Source organism: Chlamydotis macqueenii, chromosome 10 (assembly GCF_036417535.1).
Source record: "Chlamydotis macqueenii isolate bChlMac1 chromosome 10, bChlMac1.mat, whole genome shotgun sequence".
NCBI classification, from domain to species: Eukaryota; Metazoa; Chordata; class Aves; order Otidiformes; family Otididae; genus Chlamydotis; species Chlamydotis macqueenii.
In genome coordinates, this window is record NC_141565.1 from 21,556,415 (window position 1) to 21,577,820 (window position 21,406).

The 21,406-nt window shown below is 46.0% G+C and overlaps 1 protein-coding gene across 1 annotated transcript in view; it reads left to right on the forward strand.

The window, feature by feature from the left end:
- The window catches only part of ITPR1 (inositol 1,4,5-trisphosphate receptor type 1), a 167,873-nt gene that overhangs the window by 90,837 nt on the left and 55,630 nt on the right, over positions 1-21,406 (forward strand). The window contains exons 39-43 of the mRNA XM_086756031.1: positions 1,184-1,210; positions 11,459-11,494; positions 13,130-13,180; positions 16,586-16,718; positions 17,985-18,175. Of these exons, the coding sequence (XP_086612157.1) occupies positions 1,184-1,210; positions 11,459-11,494; positions 13,130-13,180; positions 16,586-16,718; positions 17,985-18,175 (438 nt within the window). The remainder of the gene's footprint in view (positions 1-1,183; positions 1,211-11,458; positions 11,495-13,129; positions 13,181-16,585; positions 16,719-17,984; positions 18,176-21,406) is intronic.

The window sequence follows — 21,406 nt, forward strand, 5'->3', positions numbered from 1 at the left end:
TAGCTACGAGAAGTGCCGTTGCATTTCTTCTTCCTTGTGACTCATACAACTGTATTTAGTGTTGAAAGGCAATACCTTTTGTTTTTAAAATGATCCTGAAGCGTAAAGAAGAAAAGGAGGAAAACCAACTTATGCTCCCATTCTAAACACAGGAGTCCTACGTACATAAAATGGTAAAACTTATTCTTGTGATCACCCAGTCAGTATTGCTAGTAGGTCAGATGTTCACAGAACTGACAGCAGTCCCTTCAAAGCCATGTTCAGCCGCGGAGCGCTGTGGAAGTTTTGGCACAGTGTGAGATTTTGCTGTAATACCATGTGGTGCTTGCTGGAACGATCTGATTTATAAAAAGATTGTCCTCTTCCTCTCACGCCTGATCTTCCAGCACAAATAATGAAAAGGCCAACCCCTCCTGGCCCCTGCGCTTGTGCCTTTTGTAGGTGGGAAATGTCATGAGGATGCAGCGTTGTCCGCTGCCATTAGCAGAGACCTTGGTTAACCAGCTGGGGTTCCTCTGCAGCGTGCAAACCCGTGGGGAGAGCACAGATGCACAGAAGCTGGTGGGAGGGCTCGAAGTTTTACATATTGCTAAAGACTCCTCGTCTTGGCACGAGCTCGGGCTCGCTCGGTGATGGGTAGCATACTGTGGTGCATTTAATAGGCAGAAAGCTTCACTGCGGTGACAGTGTAGGCTAGACCCAAGTTTTTTACTGTGCTGAAACATGTCATTCATACACGTCTTCCTGGGCGCCGACCAGATGATTAGCCTCAGCTCTGCAGCACTCGTGTCTAAACTCCATTTCTCTTCCCAAACTGGAAATCCAGCCTCTGTGCTCCTGCTGCTGCACACAGCTCATGCTGGTGCTGACTCTGACGCCCGAGGGTGAAGTTCTTGGATGCCAGTCAGCCAGCCCATGTGGTTTGTCACTTGGCACAGGAACAAAGCCGGGGCGCATCCTGCCTCCGAAGCTCCCCGGCGCAGCGCTCCCAGCAGCGTCGGTTCCCCAAGCCACCGCATCCTGGCGCTTGCAAACGTCACTCGTGCTGACTGTGAAATACTGACAGTGTTGGATCGCAGCATTACAGTGTTAAATGATTTATAAGATTCAAACATTAAATTTATTTGTAATTTCTCTTACTAATGCTTGCTTTCACTTCTTCCCCTTCTTTCTTTTCTGGCAGATGACCATTGAATTGGATAATGCTGAGGTTTTAATTTTATTTATTTCTACAGTGTTGTTTCTCTGGTGTTTGTTTGATGAGTAGCCCTGTGATCTGTCCTGTTGTCTCTTCAGCACTGAGCTTTCCGGTTTGTGCGCCTGTGTCAGTGAGTGAGTTGAGTTCTCAGTCTGCCGTGTGTCTGTGCTGGGAACAGTTACCGTAACTGATTCCGTGTGTCGTTGTGTGGAGTATCAATCCAAATGCAGTTACAATTTAGAGTCACAGAATCACAGGATGGTTTGGGTGGGGAGGGACCTTTAGAGCCCATCCAGACCAACCCTCCTGCCAGGAGGAGGGACATCTCCAACCAGATCAGGTTGCTCAGAGCCCCGGCCAACCCGGCCTGGAATGTTTCCAGGGATGGGGCATCCACCGCCTCTCTGGGCAGCCTGTTTCCTTCAGTCTGCAATCCCCTGGTGCTGTAGTAGATCTCGTGAGGTTTAGGACCAGATCTGGGTTGCCTTTGCAGCATCAATTGCCACAAGCACCATTAGAATGTCAGTGTTTAGCACTCAGCCGCGATGACCGCGTCGTTGGTAAACGGGCTCTTTCAGCAAAACGGACTGCAGGCGGGACTGCGGAGGGCTGGGTCCTTGTGCAGAAGCTCTTCTTGCTGGCTTTACCAAAAAAGGTGACAGTCACGCGATTCATCAAGGCGTCTCACGGTCCTTCCTGTTGCTTCCTAGTGAAGGTTCGGCGTATAAAGCCACGTAAGGTGTTCGGATGTGTTGTGAAAGCAGTGTGGTGTCATCCGATGAAAATTACTGACTTCTGAAGCTGTTTCTGCGTGGAAAGCTTCCTCCTGTCAGAAACCTGCCTTCAGTGGTTGCTGTCAGAAACGTGCCTGCAGTGTTCAGGCTCTGTGTAGCCGTTTTGTGGGTGGAAAAGCCATACTTGAGTGAGAACTTTCAGTTTAACTGAAATTAAGCTTTCTAAGGACTTTTCAAAGCGGTGGGTATGGGTCAGGCACCGGTGCACGGGGAGCAGGGAGGGAGCTGAGCTGTCTCTGCCGTGGCAACTTCCTCAGCCAGCTCAGAAAAACCCACGTGTGGGCGCTAAATTTGAGATTCTTTTTGCTTAAATGTATAATACTGAGAAAGTGATTGACTGGCACCTTATTGTACTGAAATACCAGGAAAAACAAAATATTTTCCCCTCTGCTTTGTTTCCTGTGTTTTCTCCCAGGCCAATCTTTTATTTGGAACAAAATTCTACCACTTAAAACACTTTAAATGTTACAGCTCTTTATTCAGTAGAGTAGATAATGAAACACACCGTAAATTGCTTTCTGTAGAACTAGTTAATTTTGATGTTGACCAAGTAATATTTAGGAGCATTGCCTATTGAAATGGATTTGAAATGTGAATTATTTGTCACAAAAGTAGACTGAAAAACGTACACATAGCTCAGGGTTAGGCTGAAGGGTCTTTGCTGTTCAGCAGGGCTTTTAGGGAAGGGAAGGAGCAGAATTCCTTGCAAGAACAAACCAGAGTTGTGGCTTTTTTTGGTTTGTTTTTAACCTGGCCTCTGCTGTGCCAGAGCTGAAGGATGGAGCCGAAGGTCAAGCCAGGGACTGAGCTACATTTCCTCAGAAAAATTTCACAAATTTGTCATCACCAGTTCCAGTTTCAGGTTCAGTGAAAAGCTGTTTGTCAGAAAATGCTCAGCTAGAGCTCCTCGAAGTATTGGCTTTTCTGTTTGGTGGTAATGTTCTGCTCTTAGCATCCCGTTCCTGTTAGCGTGCGCGGAAGATGCTCACGGGTAGGATGTGCGCAGAGAGCCAGAGCCGGCTTTGCCCTGAAGGACAGCCTGTCGTGTGGCACGAGTGCATTTACGGCACTGCCGTCATCTCTGACCGGTGTTAGGATGAGACATCTCGGGTGCGTGTCCACTCTTCACACCAGACTGCCGATATTACACAGCTACGGAGGTGCTGTGATGTGTGACTGGTGTAATTATTTTCTCTTTCTCTTTTATAAACCAAGATCTTTTTTTTTTTTTTTTTCCCCTGTCATACCTGGGGAGTACGCACCAGCAGCGTGCTCTGTTTTGGACGAGTTAATCTGTAGCACGTGAACGTCCGTCAGGCACTAGACCCCTTAGATTATGTGGCGCTCCAGCTTCCCAGAGTAGCATTTATATTTAATTTTATCTTGGAGAAACTTCAGACAAACCTGAATTGTTTAATTGCAAATTAAGTCATAATGTGAAACTCTCTCCCTTTCAGTTCCTGGCTGTAATGTGCTGGCTTTGCCTGCAATAAATCAGCCAGAGCGTGCAGAGCAATTTAGGATTTGGGCTGGAGGCTGCAAGGGAGGAACTTTATTGCTCCTTGATGGAGCAGTGCAGGAGGGAGCAGGTGTGTTTATAACCACTGGCAGCGAGCACTGGCTGCCGATGGAAAGGGATTCGGACGGGGCTTGAATCACTGACAAGTCTCAGCAGAAATCCAGGGATTCCCTTTCTTTCGTTTTCCCCTTTGTCAACCCTGGAAACTGTAAAGATTTAGGGCGTAGAATATCGGAATCTCCATTATTAGCACAATTATTAACTTCCCTTTCTGTTGAATTCTGCACAATGTAATTTTTCTGATCAGCTGAAATGGCTTTTATTCCCTCAGGGTAAAACTCTGAAAGTAACCATCTTGCGTGTGATTTCATAGTATTTCTGTGCTTGCATACATAGATTTATATATCTTGGTGATTTTCTGCAGGGCAATTTCAGTGAACAGTGGGTCCAAATAATAAAAATTAAAATCCAAGTAATAAAACCCCAGGAGGTCTGTGCACTTGTTACTGAAAGCCGTGACAGAAAGTCGGCGTTCTGGTCCCCCTCAACGTTTTCACAAGCGAAGGAAGGAAGCACCCTTTTCACTGGGTGAATGATGCTGGAATTCACCTCGGCGTAGGAAATCCCCTCAGAACAGGAAGGACTGCATGCTGCGACCTGAGCACAGGGTCAGCAGCGAATGCCTGGGCGAGCCGTTGGGGTTGCTGGAGTGTTTGCAGTGCTGGAGAAGTGTTGTGGGAAAAAAATAAAAAAAAAAAGGAAAAGAAGAGAGAGTTAATATGGTTTAATGCTAATGTCCCAGTTCGCCTGCTTTCTGTTGATGGGTTTATCTGGAATTCTCTTTTTGTTGGAAATGAGGGACAGGAAGGAACTGGAGTTTTCCAGGAGAATCAGTGTAGCATGGTGTTTGTTTTCAACATCTATTAAAATAGTCTGAGGACCATGGTCTTGTCTGGCAGAAATATGGTGATAGCATCTTTTAGGGTTTGGTTTGGTTTTTTTTAGCTCTGCAGCATCTGCTGTTGTGGCAGGATTCGTGTAAAAGGTTTTTCTTCTGGGGACAGAAATGAGGATACAGTAAGAATGAGAGTCATCTTCAGGATTTCCAAATCATTCAGGTTCCTGTAAACTTGTACGAGCGCACAGACCTTCAGGATAGGGCCTGTGTAAGACCGGTATTAAAACAAAGAGCAGAAAAGGTATCTTGCAAGATAGATGAAGAGCATGATTTGTTTTGGTAGAAAACCAAAACCATCAGAAACCATAAACCATTCTGCACCCTATTTGCAGCATGGCTGTGTTGGTTTTGTCCTGGTCTTGGGCAGTTCTCTGCTCAGGTTTGCATCGGGGGTTCTGTTTTTCTGGCTCTGTGGGCTCTCCCGGAGCATCAGGCAGGTGTTAGGAGCTGAAGAGCTGAACAGGGTGCTCTTAACCCTGGCTCTGAGCAAGTTCCTGGATTAGTAAAGAAAGTGGAGACTGTCACGGCACGGCACTGGCGTGTTGGCTGTAAAAGCCCTCAGGCTGAGCCTCTCTTGACCAACTCCTTGCTGGGCTGGAACTGCTGTAATCCTCTTCTTGATGGAGCTGTTGGCTCTGCTGCTCTCTCGGAGAAGAGATTCAGGACCAAGGTAAATTTGTCTTGAGTGCTGTCAAGCGTGAGTCTTCACAGAGTGGTGATAACTAACCCCTGGTTGCAATTACACACAAGAGCTTAGTTTACTTTTAATTCAGTCCTCAACCCACTAAAAAGTCCAGGCATGATAGAAATGCAGATTTTATGGTGTTTGACGACTCGGGTTGAGATGTGAGCTCCACCGTGGGTTCCCTGTGGTCCAGGACAGCTCGGGCAGCCCAGCTCCCTCCCGTTTCTGTCTGCAGCGAGCCGCTGCCGTCTGCTCTCCTGGGTCCGGATTGGCTCTGGGGACAGCATGGCCCAGTTTCCACCCGCAGTGCCAGTCTTGGACACTAAACCGCCTGTGTCCTAGAGGAACACGTTAGTATTTTATGGACTGAAAAGGAGAGACGTGTCAGTGCTGACCTGCAGGTGGCAAGCTCAGGATGCTGAATGTGCCTGGGAGATGTCCTACTTCTTTTTTTTCCTTTTTTATTTTTTCTTTTTCCCCGCTCCCAGCCACATTGCAGTGAGCTGCTCAGCTGGGCACCTGCCAACATCCAGGCAGCAGTTACATAAGAGCAGCTTTTTTTTTTTTCCTGGAATTTCAGCCCGCTGCTGATGTGTGACCTTCAGCGGTAATTGCCAATAAACGCGGTGGAGATGTTTACAGTCACCGCGGGCCGTGCCGGGCTGCCAGCCCCTCAGCCTACGCCGGTAGCTGCCGCGTCTGTGGGGCTGCTGACGCTTCCCGTGACCACCACTCTCATCCCGTTGGATCTGGATTTTATTTTTAGGGCGACGAGAGGGTGCTCTGCTGCTTCCCCCGCTGCGGGGCTGGTGGGACCCTGGGCAGGGGCCAGCAAACACCGAAATGACCAAATCGAGTAAAACTCTAAGCACCCAGTGTTTCCCATGTAATTATTTAGTCTTTTTAGGACTTGAAGTTAAAAAACTGCATTAAGTAAAACCCCAAATTTTTTTGGTGGTGTAGTTTTTCTATTTTTATTCTGTAATGACACTTCATGCAGCTGATAAACCAGTATCCAGCAAAATACACCTGCAGAGCCACTCAGTATAGTTTGGATTTTGGTTTTTTTTTTTTTTCACCTCTTCACTTCAGTTTTGAGGTTTCAAATAGGTGAAAAGGGAACTGAAAATCCTGTTCAAAGGGACTGACTGAAGGAACCTTCCCAGTGCTCTTCATCAATGATAAAGTAAAACTACAATGATTGAGTAAGGTGCAAAATATATGCAATTTTCTGCATCTTCTGATTGGAGGTGAAAAATTTATTAACTTGTTATGTGCTGGAGAAATGCACTTTAAAATTATTTTCCTTCTAGAGAGAGCTTACTCCACAGTCATTTCTCCCGTGTATTTTGCACTTAGACAGTGCTTCACTTGTTATGTCTCAAGCAGAGGAAATGCAGCCTCTCATAAATTCTTGTGGGCTGCCTTATTTTTTTTCCTTCAGAGATCCTGCAATCTTTGGAGCGTTTTTATTGCACAAACTGGAATTGGTGAGCTCTTTGGAAAAGGAGGCTGGAACATTTCTTATAGTTATTTGTAACAAAAAAAAGAATATTTACACCGTCTTACTAGTTAATTCAAACTGCTAATGTGAGATATGTAGTGAAGATAGTTCTTATTATATTCAGTTGTTGTAAAAGACCTGCAAGATTGAGGATTTCAAGAGAAGCAAGGGATTGCTCTCCCGTTGACGGTCAGTGGTGTATCAGAGACGGAGGTCTCGAACTCCAGGAAAGCCCCAGCCCAAGTAAAACATGCTTCCTCAACTGAAAACTCTGGAAAATCAGAGGAGGCTCTCCCATTGGCAGGTCTCGGTGACCTTTCCATGCAGGCACTGGCAGCCCTCGCTCCAAATTTCCCACCTCATCGTCTGGCAGCGCACAAAGTCTGCAAATTCACTGAGATAAGGACGGGGGAAAACTGTTCAGCCACATCCCGGATCTGGGATTGTGCCGCGGCGGGGAGGCGAGGGGCTGCGAGCATGTGGTTGCTCCCACAGGAGCTGGGGGGCTGCCTCTGCCCCCCGTCCATCCCATGCATCTTCTGCGAGGGCTGGGAGAGCTGCGCGGCTCGGAGAGCCCGTGCCAGGACAAGGTGCTGCTCCGCATCTCCTGCTGCCTCTTCGTTTGAGGAGGTGTGAGATCCTCCGTCACTAAAAATACATTGCTCAGCAACTCCGCTGCAGGTCTGTTACAATGGTAAACTGTGACGTGGGAAGCTTGTTAAAGCAGTTCGCTGCTCTTGGTTCCCAATTATTCCTCTCTGCCATGAAACTTATCCATAGCAAGTCAAACGCGTTTTTGACAAACACCTACATATCATCTGCAGAGGCTAGAATTTTCCTATCCACATTTTTTTTTTTTTTTTTTTTTTTTTTTTGTTCTGCAAGGTAACAGTATTGGCCTCACAGAGGAGACTGGGCGAGCAGGTAACCCACATGGAGTTTTCTGGTGTTACTGAAGAGTTAGAACGGACAGCAGCTTAATTTGTGCTCTGGTTTGTTGTTATGAATCCAATTAGGTGTTGCTTTTGCTGTGTGTCTTTCAAGTAAGAGCTATAGTGAATGTATTTCACAGGGAAAAAAAAATTCAGAAAAGAGAGGAAAAAGTGGAAAGGGACTTCCAGGACTGCATCTAAACAGCCAGTCCCACTGGAACCCCAGCTGATCCGGGAGGTGGTAATGCAGGAGCCAAGGCAGAGGGCAACAGTTTCAGTATAACACAGAGAATCGTAGAATTATGATTTTATTACATATCCGAGATGTTCACTATGGTTCTTTGCATCTGGATATACAACACAGCTGTCAAAAGCTAAATGTTCTCTTTGACTGCCTCTGTAGTTGTGTTTTTCCCCATTTTATTTCCTCTTCTCTGCCAAATCTCTCCCCCTGCTACCCCGATAATTAGGTGCCATATGCATGGAGTTGGGTTGGTTCCTGAATTCACAGATTTCAGGACCAGAAGGGACCGCTTGGTGATTTAACCCGACTTCCTGCACAGCACAGAGCATCTCGCTGCTCGCCGTTGTTTCCTTGCTGAGCCAAATCAATCTAGTTTGACTAAGCTTCTTCAAAACACTCAGTGTTGATCTTGAAAACCTCCCAGGACACAGGTATCAGTTTACTGTTGCCTGCACCAGCCAGTCACCTTCCTGCCCCATTTAGAGGGATGTTTGGAAAATGAACTGAAGGAGACGGGTGATAGTTTGGAAATGGCATCAGCCCGTGGAAGTGAAGCAGTCTGAGGTTTGTCACCCTTCAGTCCTTTGAACTTGGAGATGACTCGAAGCAGAGGAGATTTGTGCTTGTAAGTGTGCTCGTTTGTCCATTATTTTGTTAAAATTCCAAAGTTTTGGTGAGGCTGAAGAGAAGAGGATCAGGTTTTTCAGAGTGTTCGTCTGTGCAATCCCACAAGCACGCGGGTTTTTCTGGTTACGATCACTTCCCAGCCATTTGTAATGTTACGATACGAGATGTTTTCCATCCTGTTCTGCTGAAGCTGATATCCACAGGAGACCCAGTCTGTATGAACTGGAATCTCCAAGTGCCTTTTAAATGCATTTCAGGCCTTTTCAGTGCTCAGTGTTTTGGGTGTTTACTGCATAGTTGAGTTTAAAAAAAATAGTGAGAAGAGCAATCCTGAGGCTTTAAACCTGAATGAAAATCTTTCTGCATTTCCTCAAACCATTTCCACTTTTTTTATCCACAGTGCTAGTTGGTTTGAATTTTCTATGAAAGATGGGATTCAACAACTTTCATCTCAAATGTTATTTTTGAAAGCAAATGAAAATAAAACTTTCATACCTTCCTCAAAGCCATGAAGTTAAAAGGACCGAAACCGCTTCCATATCTCATAAGTTGAGATGTAATGAGTTCATACTTGAGCTGTCGCTTGCTTTGGTGGTTTTTGGGGTGGATACATCCACTGTTGAGTCAGGTGAAGACCGTTCTGGGAAACATATGTATTCTGTGTTGGGGAAATGGATGCCAGAAGCATTACAGTCACCAACAGGTCAAAGAAATTGTCATTCTCTTGTTACGGCTAATGATGACTGGTTTATTTGCCGGCCTTGCGGGAATAGAAACTTCAAAGGAAGAGGGGGTTTTGCGCAGCAAGTTGAAAGGAACATTTGCTACTGCTAGCAGAAAGTAAAGATGTCGTACTCTTCTCCGACCCTGCCACCCACTACATTCCAGTGTAAAAGCTGGCCGCTCTGTCCGTGGCACTCACCTGGATGCTCTTAGTGAAGCATCTCAGTATTCCACAAACCTGCCCCTGCCTCCAAAACTGTCACTGTTCTTCTCTGTGGAGAGCTGAGGTATACGGAGGCACAAGAAATCTGGCAGAATTACAATTTCTGTCTGTTCTTCCTCCCTGTTCAATCCTCCTTGTGAAGCGTAAGCTGATGCTTTGCTGCTGTAGTGCAGGCTAGTGCGAAGCGTAGCACAGTATAAGCGTAGCTCAGTCATTCTTTGCTGTTTTAACCCATTTTGACTCAAAGAATAACGATTTCAGTATTTGGGGTTTATATTCTTACTGGAAGATAGCTGAAGGCCATGCTTGTTTGGAGTGATCCGTCTGAGCGTTGCCAAAGGCAGGAGGTTTTGCTTGCAGAGAGGTTTGTGGGGCTGGTTCTGACATGCTGATCTATTTATACGCGCTGTCTGCGCGGCGGCGGGAAGGCTCGGGAATTTGCTAGCTAGAATATGTACCGTTTCCTTCTCTGGTTAAGTCGGAAAGATCAAACTAATTTCATGCTGATTCTTCATCTGTGCTGGTCTTCAGCCCCAAAATGTGTACATATGTTTGATTAAAATGGGGTCATGATATAAGCCCAGGAGTGAGGAAGCTTTCATTTGGGTTCCAAAGCTCAATACGTTCTCTTGTGGCGGTCGCGTCCACTTGATCAGTCTCCCCTTCTTTGGAAGGAAGGTACCGAATTTCCCTTTCAGGGGAATCTGGACAATTTCCTCGCTGCTGTTGACAACTCAAGAAAAGAGGAATTTTTTGCTTTGCTCTGAAGCAAGTTGTGCAGACAGTGTCTGCAATCAGAACAATGTGCCCAGACTCCCTAATGACTTGGTATGGCATTTCCAGCGTCCAGCCTGCAGGCAGCAAGGGCGTACAGAGCGGGCTGAGCAGGAACTGGGTGTTCCTCTGCTGAAACGAGGTTTTTCCTGTTAACTTTGGTCCTCTGGCTTAAATACTCCCTGCTTCAGTTTGACCAGGAGAGAAATGGTTTGCGTGCTTGTGAAGTTTCCAAGAGTAGTGACAATGTGAGGAAACGGTGCACCGAAGGCCGGGTGAATTAGCCAGGAGGAAGGTCCATTAGAAGCACGGAGAATGGTTCTTCCTGGCCAAGGTGTCCTGTGGCAGGGGAAGTGCTCACTCCTCTGACTCCTTCCTGGGAAGCGGAGTCTCCCCATGTTTAGACTTCTGGATCTCCCGGCCTTCCCCTCCCATCGCAGTGCGTGTCCGAGGCTGCAGCGGATATTGGGTTAAAATATGCAGTCGCTCTCCTGGCCTAGGCTTGATTTGTCTGTCTCGTTTGTGTGCCTTCTAGGCAGACGTGGACAATAAGCGGCTGACTTAATTTGATATTACTGCATTGTCCTCATCTTATTTCTTAGCGTCTGTTCCCAAGCAGTTAAATCAATTTAACCGTGATGTAGTAGGCCGTTTCATTTGAGTGTTTGGGTCTCTGTTGTGTGTCTAAGCTCTGCCAGATAAAAGTTGCTCGTCTTCATCTGTTTCAATGTGACGATCAGTATTTGGAATTTGAAAAGCTGTCACTGTTAAAGCTCTTACTGCTCGTGTTTGGTGCTGTACCACCTATCTTTTATCTCGGGAAGAGTATGTTTATAGAGGAGAATCAATGAAAGTGTTTTTTTAAGCTGACGTTGTAAGGCTGCTGCCTGTCTGTGACCTGCAACCCTGGTTTCCTCCTCCTTCTCTCTGGGGATGGCTGTGGTGCCTTCGCCCTCTGCGAGTTGCAGATCCCAGCTGCCCAAAAGCGCGTTTCTGCATTGCAGGCCTGTGCACACCTGCAAGTAGAGCTTTTTGCTTGGGCCTCCGTCTTCATGCCGAGTAGTTTGGGATGTTCAAAGGATACCTGCTCCGTTTTCCAAAATGCGGCTCTTTTAGGAGCACGGTGGGTGGGTGGGAGGATGTAGTTAATTTGCGATGATTCAACTTAGTCAAGTGCTTTGCTAGCTCCCTTCCCCTAAGAGTTGACCACTAGATTTCTGTTGGGATGGAAGATTCTTGAAGAATGACTAATTTTTCTGCATTTTGCTTTCAACTAGCTGCCGCAGCCTCCAGAAACGGAAAGCTCTGTAGAGGTGTGTCACCCACCTATATTTGTACAACAGGCAAATATTGGTGTTTTGAAGTAGTCTTGGTGGAGTGTCTTGTTGGTAAAAAACCCTGTGAAATGTGTGTTCCTGTGTGGTGTCACAGTGAAAAACAGGTAGCTTTGTTGAGGTGGTTTAATCCAATACATTATCAGTGTGATAGTCCAAAAATACATAAAAGCATGTAAACCAGTCTGAAATCTCTATTCCTGGACAAAGTAAAGAACCCAAAGGACAGGTGTTGTAACCAGTCCAAGGCAGCGCAGGTCTCTCAGCCATTTCCATTTAGGTTTTAAGGGAGGCAGTGTTTGTAAGTCTCCTCCCAAATCTCCCTGCATTAGCAAGATGAGACTTCATTTCTCAGGCTCCTAATACAGAATTTAGTTTTCCCTTTGTCTCACATATTTAAAAGCTTTAAAAAGGAAATGGAGGTATCAGAAGTTAGTGGAAACTTCATAATCCCAGAGCAGCTGGGTGTCCCATTTAAAATGCCACAGTGACCCAGCTAATAGTCACTTCACATCTTCAAGGTCACTGGCTCTGCAGTGAATTGAATGTGTAGGCTCATTTCCTTTGTGAGCTACCCCAGCATTAGTTCACATGAGACAGGTTATTTGCCACAATGAAGACATAAGAATGTATGAAATCTCAAATTCTTTGGAAATTAATGGGACATCCAGAGATGGCATTGGTAGACTGTACAACTGGGTGCTGCTGTATCAGTGCAAGCCTAACTGAAACCACATGGAAGTCTAAATCTAGGACAGTGTCAATATTCAGAGCTATATAAATATGAAGATTATAAATATGTTTTGAAATCACAAAGAAAAAAAATTCTGTTTGTGGTAGTTTAGACCTTTGTATTTTTGTGGAATGGTGTTTCAGTGTGAACTGAAACTCTGGTCATGGAATGACTCTGAGATGTTTGGGAGATGGCTCCTGGTTTAAGATGTGTCCTTGTGTAGAGCAGTTGTTCCTACACATTGTCAGAATGCTTTAAAGCAACAAAAACTCAAGGTACTTGAGGTTTACAAAGTGGAAGTTTCATTTCTGAAAATTAATATCTGAATAAGAGATTTGATTTGGAAACATGCACGTGCCAAGGGACTGTGTCCAGTGAAACCTCCTGAAGTCCATGGCACTGGAACGGAAATCCCACAGGCTTTGTCAGAGGCCCTCCGCAGTCTCAAAAGAGCTTCCTTGACCATGGTCAGAGACGATGAAGTATCCTCACTTCCCCAGAAGTGTGTGTATAATGGGACGAGGTGTTTGTCAGTGTGTGTGTCTGTGTATATGTGTGCATGGGCATGCATGGTGTTTGAGTCCTTAAAAACTCCTGTGTGTTATGGTAACTGTAAAATTAGACAGACTTTGTGTTTTCTTTAAATCCATGAGAATGTGTTGGCACACGTGCATGCCACGGGTCTGCTGGAGGGTGGCAGGGTAGACTGGTCAAGTACTGCCAGAGCTCGAGGGCAGATGTTCTGTTTAGACTGTCAGTCAGTCTTCCTCATCTCCTCCCTGCTTTCAGCTGTGACTTCCCCTCATATTTGCCATGAGTGCAAAGATGTTAGTGTCTCTTTAGTGTTCTTCTGCTTTAAAATGAAATTTCTGCATGCACAGCAGGAGCTTGATCAAACTCTACCACAGAGGCAACTGGAGGATCACAGAAGGGTATGTACAGCAGTCACGCACGTTCCAAACTAATCCCCTACCTTTTCCTTTTGAACGGTGAAGCATAAGTCACGTAAGAGACTTCTGTGGTTAACTGCTTACTGTCTGTCTCTTGGAGAATCTAAAGTCATCAACCACACTTAAAAAACAGGGTGCTGAGCACCTTCTCTTGGGTTAAATGGTCGGGGCAAGTGCTTGGCTGCTCTGAATCAAACTTCAGATCCTGGTCTGGTCTGTTCACACTGTCAAGCACTCTCCGTTGGTGATGATGGCACAATTATGAAGTGAGATTAATCAGTGCTCGTGGGGTTTGCCTGCTTTGGCCACACCTCCCCCTTTGTAAACAATGTAAAATCAACATCGTTAGTGCGTTTCTTGATTTCTTCTCCTCTGGTAGCTGGGAACAGAATAGCAGCGACTTCTAACTGCTCCACGACTCTCTGTTTTAGAGATTATAACCGGGTTTTGATATCTCTTAAACTGAGTTCCGTGTTGCATCTGCTTACTGATACATGTCCAGTAATGTTTCTGTAATACTTACTGTTAGTTTACCTTGATGGTGGATGCAGATGAAACTGAATGCTGTTGGGTTTTTTCTAGGTAGCATATTTGATTTTTCTTGTTGATGCCAAACATCTGATATTTGTTTGCATACTATACGCATCAAACAGTAACATGATGGTTAAAGAACTGTTCTGGAGCCAAGCGTTGCAGCTGAATTAATTATAACATTTCTTAAATACCACTTATTTTTTTCTCCCCTCTACTTTGATCACACACTCATGTAATTGGTTGCTAACACAGCAGGTTTGAATAATTTTGTAGGAAACTAAGTTTTTCTTCCCAGTTAGAATTCAAAATGCTAGTGAATGTGGATTGCCAAACCTCCGAAGTGGTGGATCAGCACGCTTTCAGACTAGAACCAACAAATGTTCGATACGTGTTCCCACTTGCATTTTCTGGTTACTTCTCCTGGTTTGGATACGCCGCTCCTGTAGAGAGCGGAGGGGCTGCAGTCCTGTCCCCGAGCAGCAGCTCCCGGTGAGGTCTCTCCGCTCACCCCAATTGTTTGACCATGGAATAGAAGTTGCCTTCTGCTCCGCAGTGAACCAGAAGGAAAGTCTAGAGACAACTCCAGGAGCTTTGGGTACCCTTCTGAATTTGGGAGGAGGTGGAGTTGACTGAAGAGCCGTTTTTATGGTTGCATGTGTGTTACGATCTTTGTAGGAAGTAGTAAAAATTTCTGGTTGTAAATACCAGTGGATGTGGCGACTGCCGGTTAGTTTAACAGAAGAGGAAAAGGGCAATGTGAGAACTCCATTGTAACTTGATTTTTGGCATATCTATGGGTATCAGGTTGCCCTTCTAATCAGTACACATGTAGAAGGAAGATGTAGTTAAGGTATTTTTTTGTCTGGCGTGGCCTTGTTCTGTCACATAGCCTTCCTCACCTGCCAGACTGAGCGCAGACGATGGTTCAAGCACTACATCGCGTGCTAAACACTCTCACGTCGCTGTCAGTCACAGCAGCTCCTCTGGGACATGGATTTGTTGAGCTTTTGAGTTCAGTCTCTTGCCTCTCCTACATGTTCACTGTTTGGCCCGAGCAGTGATGGGAAGCGTATGCCCCTTGGAAAGGTGCTCAGCTTCTACTGTTGCTTCCAAAGTAACTTGCCTTTTTTTTTTTCTTTTTTTTTTTTTTTGGGAACTTTTGGAAGCAGCTGGTTGGAAAGCTCTCTTGGTGTTTATTTTGCATCTTGTCTCCCTGCTGCTTTCCTAGTCCTCATCTGATTCCATAAAATGCAGCTCCTGTGCTGCAGCTTGCACACTAATAATCTCTAGGAACAGTTTTTAATCTGATAAATTGCAGTGACAGGAGATGGTGGCAGCCCTGACACGAGCACCAGCCTTGCAGGGAAGGCCGCCATCTCTGAGCAGCTGAGGCAGGTCTGGGCCTTCTCCTTTTGGAGGTGATGTCTGAAATTTGGTCAAGGCCCGTTCGTTTCCAGACAGGTTTTTGTTTCTCCAGTGCATTGGGGTGTCAGGATTTCTCTCAGCTCCCTTTTGTGGGTGCCAGCTTTGTGTCCAAAGCAGCGTGGCTGTGGTAGGGCTGGGGTTTCGTGTGAGCCAGTCAATGCACGTTGACGTTGTTCCATTTACTTATTTGTGTTTTAAAGGCCTCTTGTGAAAGTTTAAAAAGTAAGGCTTCACTGTATGACAGCTAATGCATTAAACCTCATTAATGACATTTTGATTAGAAATACAGCTGACAAATCAGTATCGAGCATCTGTTTTGTGAATGGAGATCAAGACACTTTAGTTTGTCCGAACAGGTTTTTAATATGAAATTATTCTTGGCTAGATTGACATTTTGTAATCCCCAGAAAACCACCCTCTGTCTCGGGGTGGTTCTGCTGTAACCACAGCACGCTGCCGTTAGCAGAGCGGCAGCTTCCAGTTAAAATAATCACCGGTTTTCCTTTTCGCACAAAGACCTGTTAATCCAGCTGCGGTGTTTGTGTGTCTGCCCGTTGCTGGCAGTCCCACCAGCTTTTGTACGGCTCTCGGATTTACCGGGAATTCCTGTGAAGACTTCGGTGAGAGCAGTGCAGGTCCGCAGGTTAACGTTCAACATGGGAGGTGTTTCGGTCTCCCCCGGCCTCCCCTGATGGCCTTGGCGTGTGCTGTGCGGGGCCGCGCCGGCGCTCCAGGGCGCAGGACGGGATGTGGGGGGTTATCCGAGGACCCGTGCCCCGCGGTGTCCCTGGGCTCATGTGCTCGGATGCTGACTGCTGGCGTGACCGGGCGGCTGGGGCAGCTGCCCGCAGGGAACAAAGAGCTGGGATGCAGCGGGGATTGCTCGGTTTCCGCTCAGCGGCTCACGGCCTTGGAGCGCAGCAGTTGCTGATGGAGGGGAGAAAAGAGCACGTCCCTGTAATGCTGGGGAAATGGCAAAATAGGAGAGGTTTGAGGAGACGGGATTGTTCGCTCACAAAACCACATCTAATGTTACGCTTTCTCTAATCCTCCTCTCCATTTTGTGTTGATGCTGTACAGATGCCACTCTTTTACATTGAAGACTTTGACAATTGATCTTAATTTTTTAAAAAAGCGCTTTGAGAATAAAATCTATCTAGAAGGCTTTAGTACAAAATCTGAACTGTAGTTCTTTCTCGTGCTGGGAACACGTAATTTTATTTGAGCCCCGTGAGATCCCCCAGAGTCTCAGCCTGCCTGAGCACATTGGAAGGGCTCAGTGGATTTTTCCAAATCTCCAGGGTTTCGGTTCCCCCTACCTCACTACAGGTAGACTGATGATAGCAGCAGTCCCCTTGCTACTGAATATTGCTACTTTATTTATTCATTAAGCTCACATCATGATTTCATTGTCCTCTTTGACTCAAGGGTGAGGCACTCAGGCAAGTTCTGGTCAACCGTTATTATGGCAACGTGAGACCGGCGGGACGGCGCGAGAGCCTCACCACCTTCGGCAACGGCCCCTTGTCTGCCGGAGGCACCAGCAAAGCCGGGGCAGGAGGTAGGACGTGCTCCTACTCATCAGTAGTTCGTGTGATCTGCCCTGCCAGGTGCTGTGTGTCTGTGTCCGCCTGACAAATCAGGTGAAATAGGGGTTTTCCCTCATTTTGGACCTCTCACCCTACTGTTCTGTCCTCTAAAATCTCAAAAAGAAGAAACTGTCCACATGGAGGGGGAAGAAGTCCTGCTTGCATGTCAGTCCTGGCTTTGGGAACTCCAACGTGTTTTAATTCACCCTGAGGAATTTCACTTCAGGCTGAGCAGAGCATTGCTGTTCTGTCTCTGATCACGTCAACTGCTTTTTGTCCTGACTGTGTTTGAGAACGTACTTCAAAATTTAAGCAGACAGAGCTTTTTATACTTTCCAGGGACTCTTGTGCAGGCTTGAATTTTGGGGCTTTGCTTTAAATGAATGTACTTAGGAAATCTGATTAATTTACTATTTACGATAGTATTTGGGAAATGTGCATGTGGATTATTAACCATACTTAAACAAAAACTTTTCATTGTATTACAGAGAGATTGCAGGGTAGGATGAGCAAAAATTCAGTTTGAAGTCAGTTATAAAGTACAGTTTGTTTCATTTGAGACCACTGCTAAAAGAACTCAGTAATGTCAAGCATGTTTTGTCAAAACACAGTTCAGTGGGCTTTGGCTCTTCAAAATTAAGACAGTGGGTAATCCTGCTGAAAGCAGGCCTTCAGAAACAGACAAAAAAAACCCAAAGCCCATTTCCTCCCTATTTTCTGAAGTTGGTATCTATTTCATTTGTCTTTGCGTTATGCTGCCTGCTGCTATACTCTTCCACTTGCTAGAGCGTTGGCTGTGTCGCCTACTGGAATTTGTCTTGCTTTTCTCCATCCTCTCACTGATCCCACAGAGCCTTTCCCTCTCTTTGTATCCCTGAATCCATGCTGTTTCCAAAATCCTCTTCCAATACACCAGCCCTCTTCCCACCTCGTGCTACTAATGGAACAAGCAGTGGCAGTAAGCCTTTCCCGTTGCCGGTCCCCCCCAGACACCGCCTCCCGCAGACTGGCGCATGCTGAAGCGGCGTTAGGTGCCGCCCATCTAACAACATGCCCAACGTGTGCTCGGAGTTACAAACTCTTCTTTGCAGAAGTACTAAGAGCTGCGTTCATCAAAGTTAATAAACGTGTGCACACCACTTGGGATTAGCTTAATAATGTAAACCAGAGGAAAGGTGCCATCACTGTAGCGTGGCCGGGTTTGAACCTTAGCCTGTTTCTCATGATCACCTTTATAGGAGGAAGCTCGGGATCGAGTTCAATGAGCCGAGGTGAGATGAGCTTGGCAGATGTCCAGTGCCATCTGGATAAAGAAGGTGCATCCAACCTGGTCATAGATCTCATCATGAACGCCACCAGTGACAGAGTCTTCCATGAGAGCATCCTGCTAGCCATTGCCCTTCTGGAAGGTGGGAACACTACAATACAGGTAGGGAAATAGAAAACTTCAAGCTTATAACTAAAATATATTGAGAAGGGAAATGTTTTTATGAAATTCGGGAAACTTGAGGAGCTGAAGGAGATGGGAGAGGGAATGACTAAATGATCTTTGACCTGCGGTTAAGAAAAGTGTCGGTGTCTACCATGCAAAAGTTGACTTATTAAATGTTTTTGCATGGGCACTTGGTAATTGAGGCATTTCCCAGGGCAAGATAAAGGAATGTATAACAAAAAGGTGTTGTAGCATAAGTTAATGTGACTACTTCTATGAGTAAGTTTAAGCAACTGTAGCATGCTCAGAGACTTTGACAACCAGCTGTTAGATTTCAGACTGGAATTGATAATTATTCAGACTGGAATTTATAATTACAGTGTATGGTGAACTCCAGACCACTGCCGTTCTCCTGTAATCTTTGTCCTTCGTTTCTGTGTTTTAAGTAAGGATTTGATTTCCCTAAATGAGAATTGTGCCTGGCATGGATTTTAATGAACATACGCTAACTAGCTTCTATGATATTCTTCCAAACAGAAAGTAAAACCTTATTACAGCAAAATATGCTTACAAAGGTTATTGAACATGTAATATCTTACTCTTTTGGCTTTGCATGTGTTCTACTTGCAAACAGTCTGTTTCTGTCTTGGACAACGGGCTTTATCTGTAGGTGTTCCAGAGACTGTCATCCCTTTCCGACCCCAGTACTGCACGTTTCACATGTCTGAACAAAACAATTGGGCATCGGTTTAAGGTCAATTTTGCAGATTCTTCCTTTCTGAAGTGAAACATCCAAACGTTTGATGTACATACAGATTTAAGCTTATAATTTGATGCAGTTTGTGTTGCATCCTAATTAGGAACACTTATCTAGGTACTTAAAGATAAAACACTAACATTTTCAGAAGAGCTTGGGCAAAGAGAACTAAAAAGACCTCGTATACGTGGTCCACTGTTCCCAGTGCAGTATAATCCCTCCCCAGTCCTTTATCGCTTCTGCCTTGAAAACCAAACTACTGATAGACGCAGTCTGTCTCTGGTACCACAGCAAAGAGCCACCACAGCGAGGACGTTATCCTTAGCTGGACCTCCATGGCAACTTCTGGGAGAAAGGTTTGACCAGGCTGCGGGTAGCGCCCTGTGTTGTGCTCAGTCTGATCTCACTTGATCTGATCTGGTCTCACATTGCCAAAATAACCTGTCCTGTTGTGGTCAGCTCTGTTTCTCCCCTCTCTAGACGGCTCATGGAGCTCTGGGGTGAGTTGAATTAAGTGGCTGATCTGATGGAAAACCAGTGAAAATTGAGTCAATCCCATAGGAAACGTCTGGCTTAAACCTGACCGGAGATTTGCGGAAGAGCAGCTGTATCCTCTGGGCAGCAGTACGCCGTGAGGTTTGGTTAAGTGTAATGTGGGGCTGAATCTTGACTAGCTGTAATTGATCATTGTGGTTAAAACATGTGCTAGATCTCTACAGCAGCACCTCTTGTGTGCATGCAAACTTCCGTTGAGAGGAGAGGGAACATTTCTGGGCTCCTCCACTCTGTCTATGTAATCAGTACCCTCTTTCTTCCCCTTGTATGTATGCTCTAGTGAAGCTTCTTTGCAGAAGCCAAAGTGGGAATCAAGTGTTTAAAATCACATGGCACCTTAAACTGCAGCGACAGGATTAACATTCCTTGGGGAGGAATGCCTTTAAATTTCTTGCTCTTCTCCAGTGGAAAGGAAGGTGAGCTTTCATCTTCTGAGCTCTCAGGGAGCCTCAGGTAACCTCACACTGTACGGAAAAAACAAATTCTGCCCCAGCCTGACAAGGAGAGATCCTTTACTTGTGCTGGAACCCAGAACTGACGGACTGAGTAGAGTCACTTCCCGCTGTGTGCGAATTAGTGTTGGAAGCAGGTTCCTTAGCTCATGTGGTCAGACAGGGTAGTCTGCAGTCCACCTCCAAAGACACTTTTTTTTCACCAAAACCAGGGAGATTCTTTAGTTTTGCATTTGCTGTCTATAACTGGGAGCTGCGAGTCTGTGAAATAACCGTGCGGTTGGGAATGAGCTGTTGGCATAGGGTGCTCACAGCAAACGGTGCAACGCTTTTGCATCCGCGCCTTACTGTCCTGCCAGTTTCTCTTGTGCTCTTGCTTTTCTAGATGTTAATTCTGCAAACCAGAGTAATTATTTTCCATCCGTTCCCACTCAGGAATAAGTGCTCAGTGGTTGTCTCTACCTTTAGAAGACGTTCTGGGCAGCCAGTCATTCCCTGATGTGTGCGCGCGGACGTGCTCCAGTGCGGCAGCGGAAAGCTGGGAGGGGGCTGTGCTGCGGGCTGCTTGCAAGTACCAAATGTTTTAGGAACCAGATGACTTGAGATGCCGACAGCTAATGCTGTGAGCGCCGAGGGCTTGGGCACACCCGGCAGCTCTTACTCATGCACGCAAAGTACAGATGAGACTTTACTGAAAATATCCTACAGAGCGGCTGTAATGTAGATATTCTGTGCTGTGGCCTGAAAGCAAAAGGCCAAAAAGAAGGTTTGTTACTGCACAAAGATGTTCCCTGAGTTACTCTGCGCTGGTGAATTGGTCCTGGTGCTAGGCAGTGAGTTCACTGGTGCCTCTCCGCTTGCGCTGGCTCTGGCACACTCAGGGCCCGTGGGGACTGCGGCAACGTCAGTCGAGAGCCGCGTGTACTCAGCGCTGTGATCTTGCAGTGGTATTTGAGTCACGGGAGCCAAGTAAGGAAAACTTGAATGGAAAAAAGTGCCAACCACAAATCTTAACTTCTGGGACAATAGCTGGCTGGATGCTGGTGAGTCAAAGCGAAGGTGGAGGTTTGCTCTTCAGTAAAATCACAATGTCAGGTCTGTATCCCCCAGAGTAATTGCTGAATGATGTCCACTGGTGTCCTGAGACTGTAAGGCAGGATTTGTAAGGATTTAGTGAGTGCAGCAGTGAGATGGTCTCCTACTTAGGAAGATTCAGATGCAAAATTGGTCTGCTTCTGGAAACTAGATGCATTTACGAGAGTGAACCTAGTACTTTCTGTGGTCTTCTATCCTGATCTTTCTCTGGTCTGTGTTCTTGTGGTGAGTTTGGCAGATGAGGTAGGTGGGGCTTCACAACCCCTGCAGCCTCCACGGTGGGTTTTCTGAAGTTCTACAGCGGTTTCCAGTAACTGCCGAAGAGTCATCTTCAGTCTCTGGACTAATAACTGTGTTCATTTTGCATCA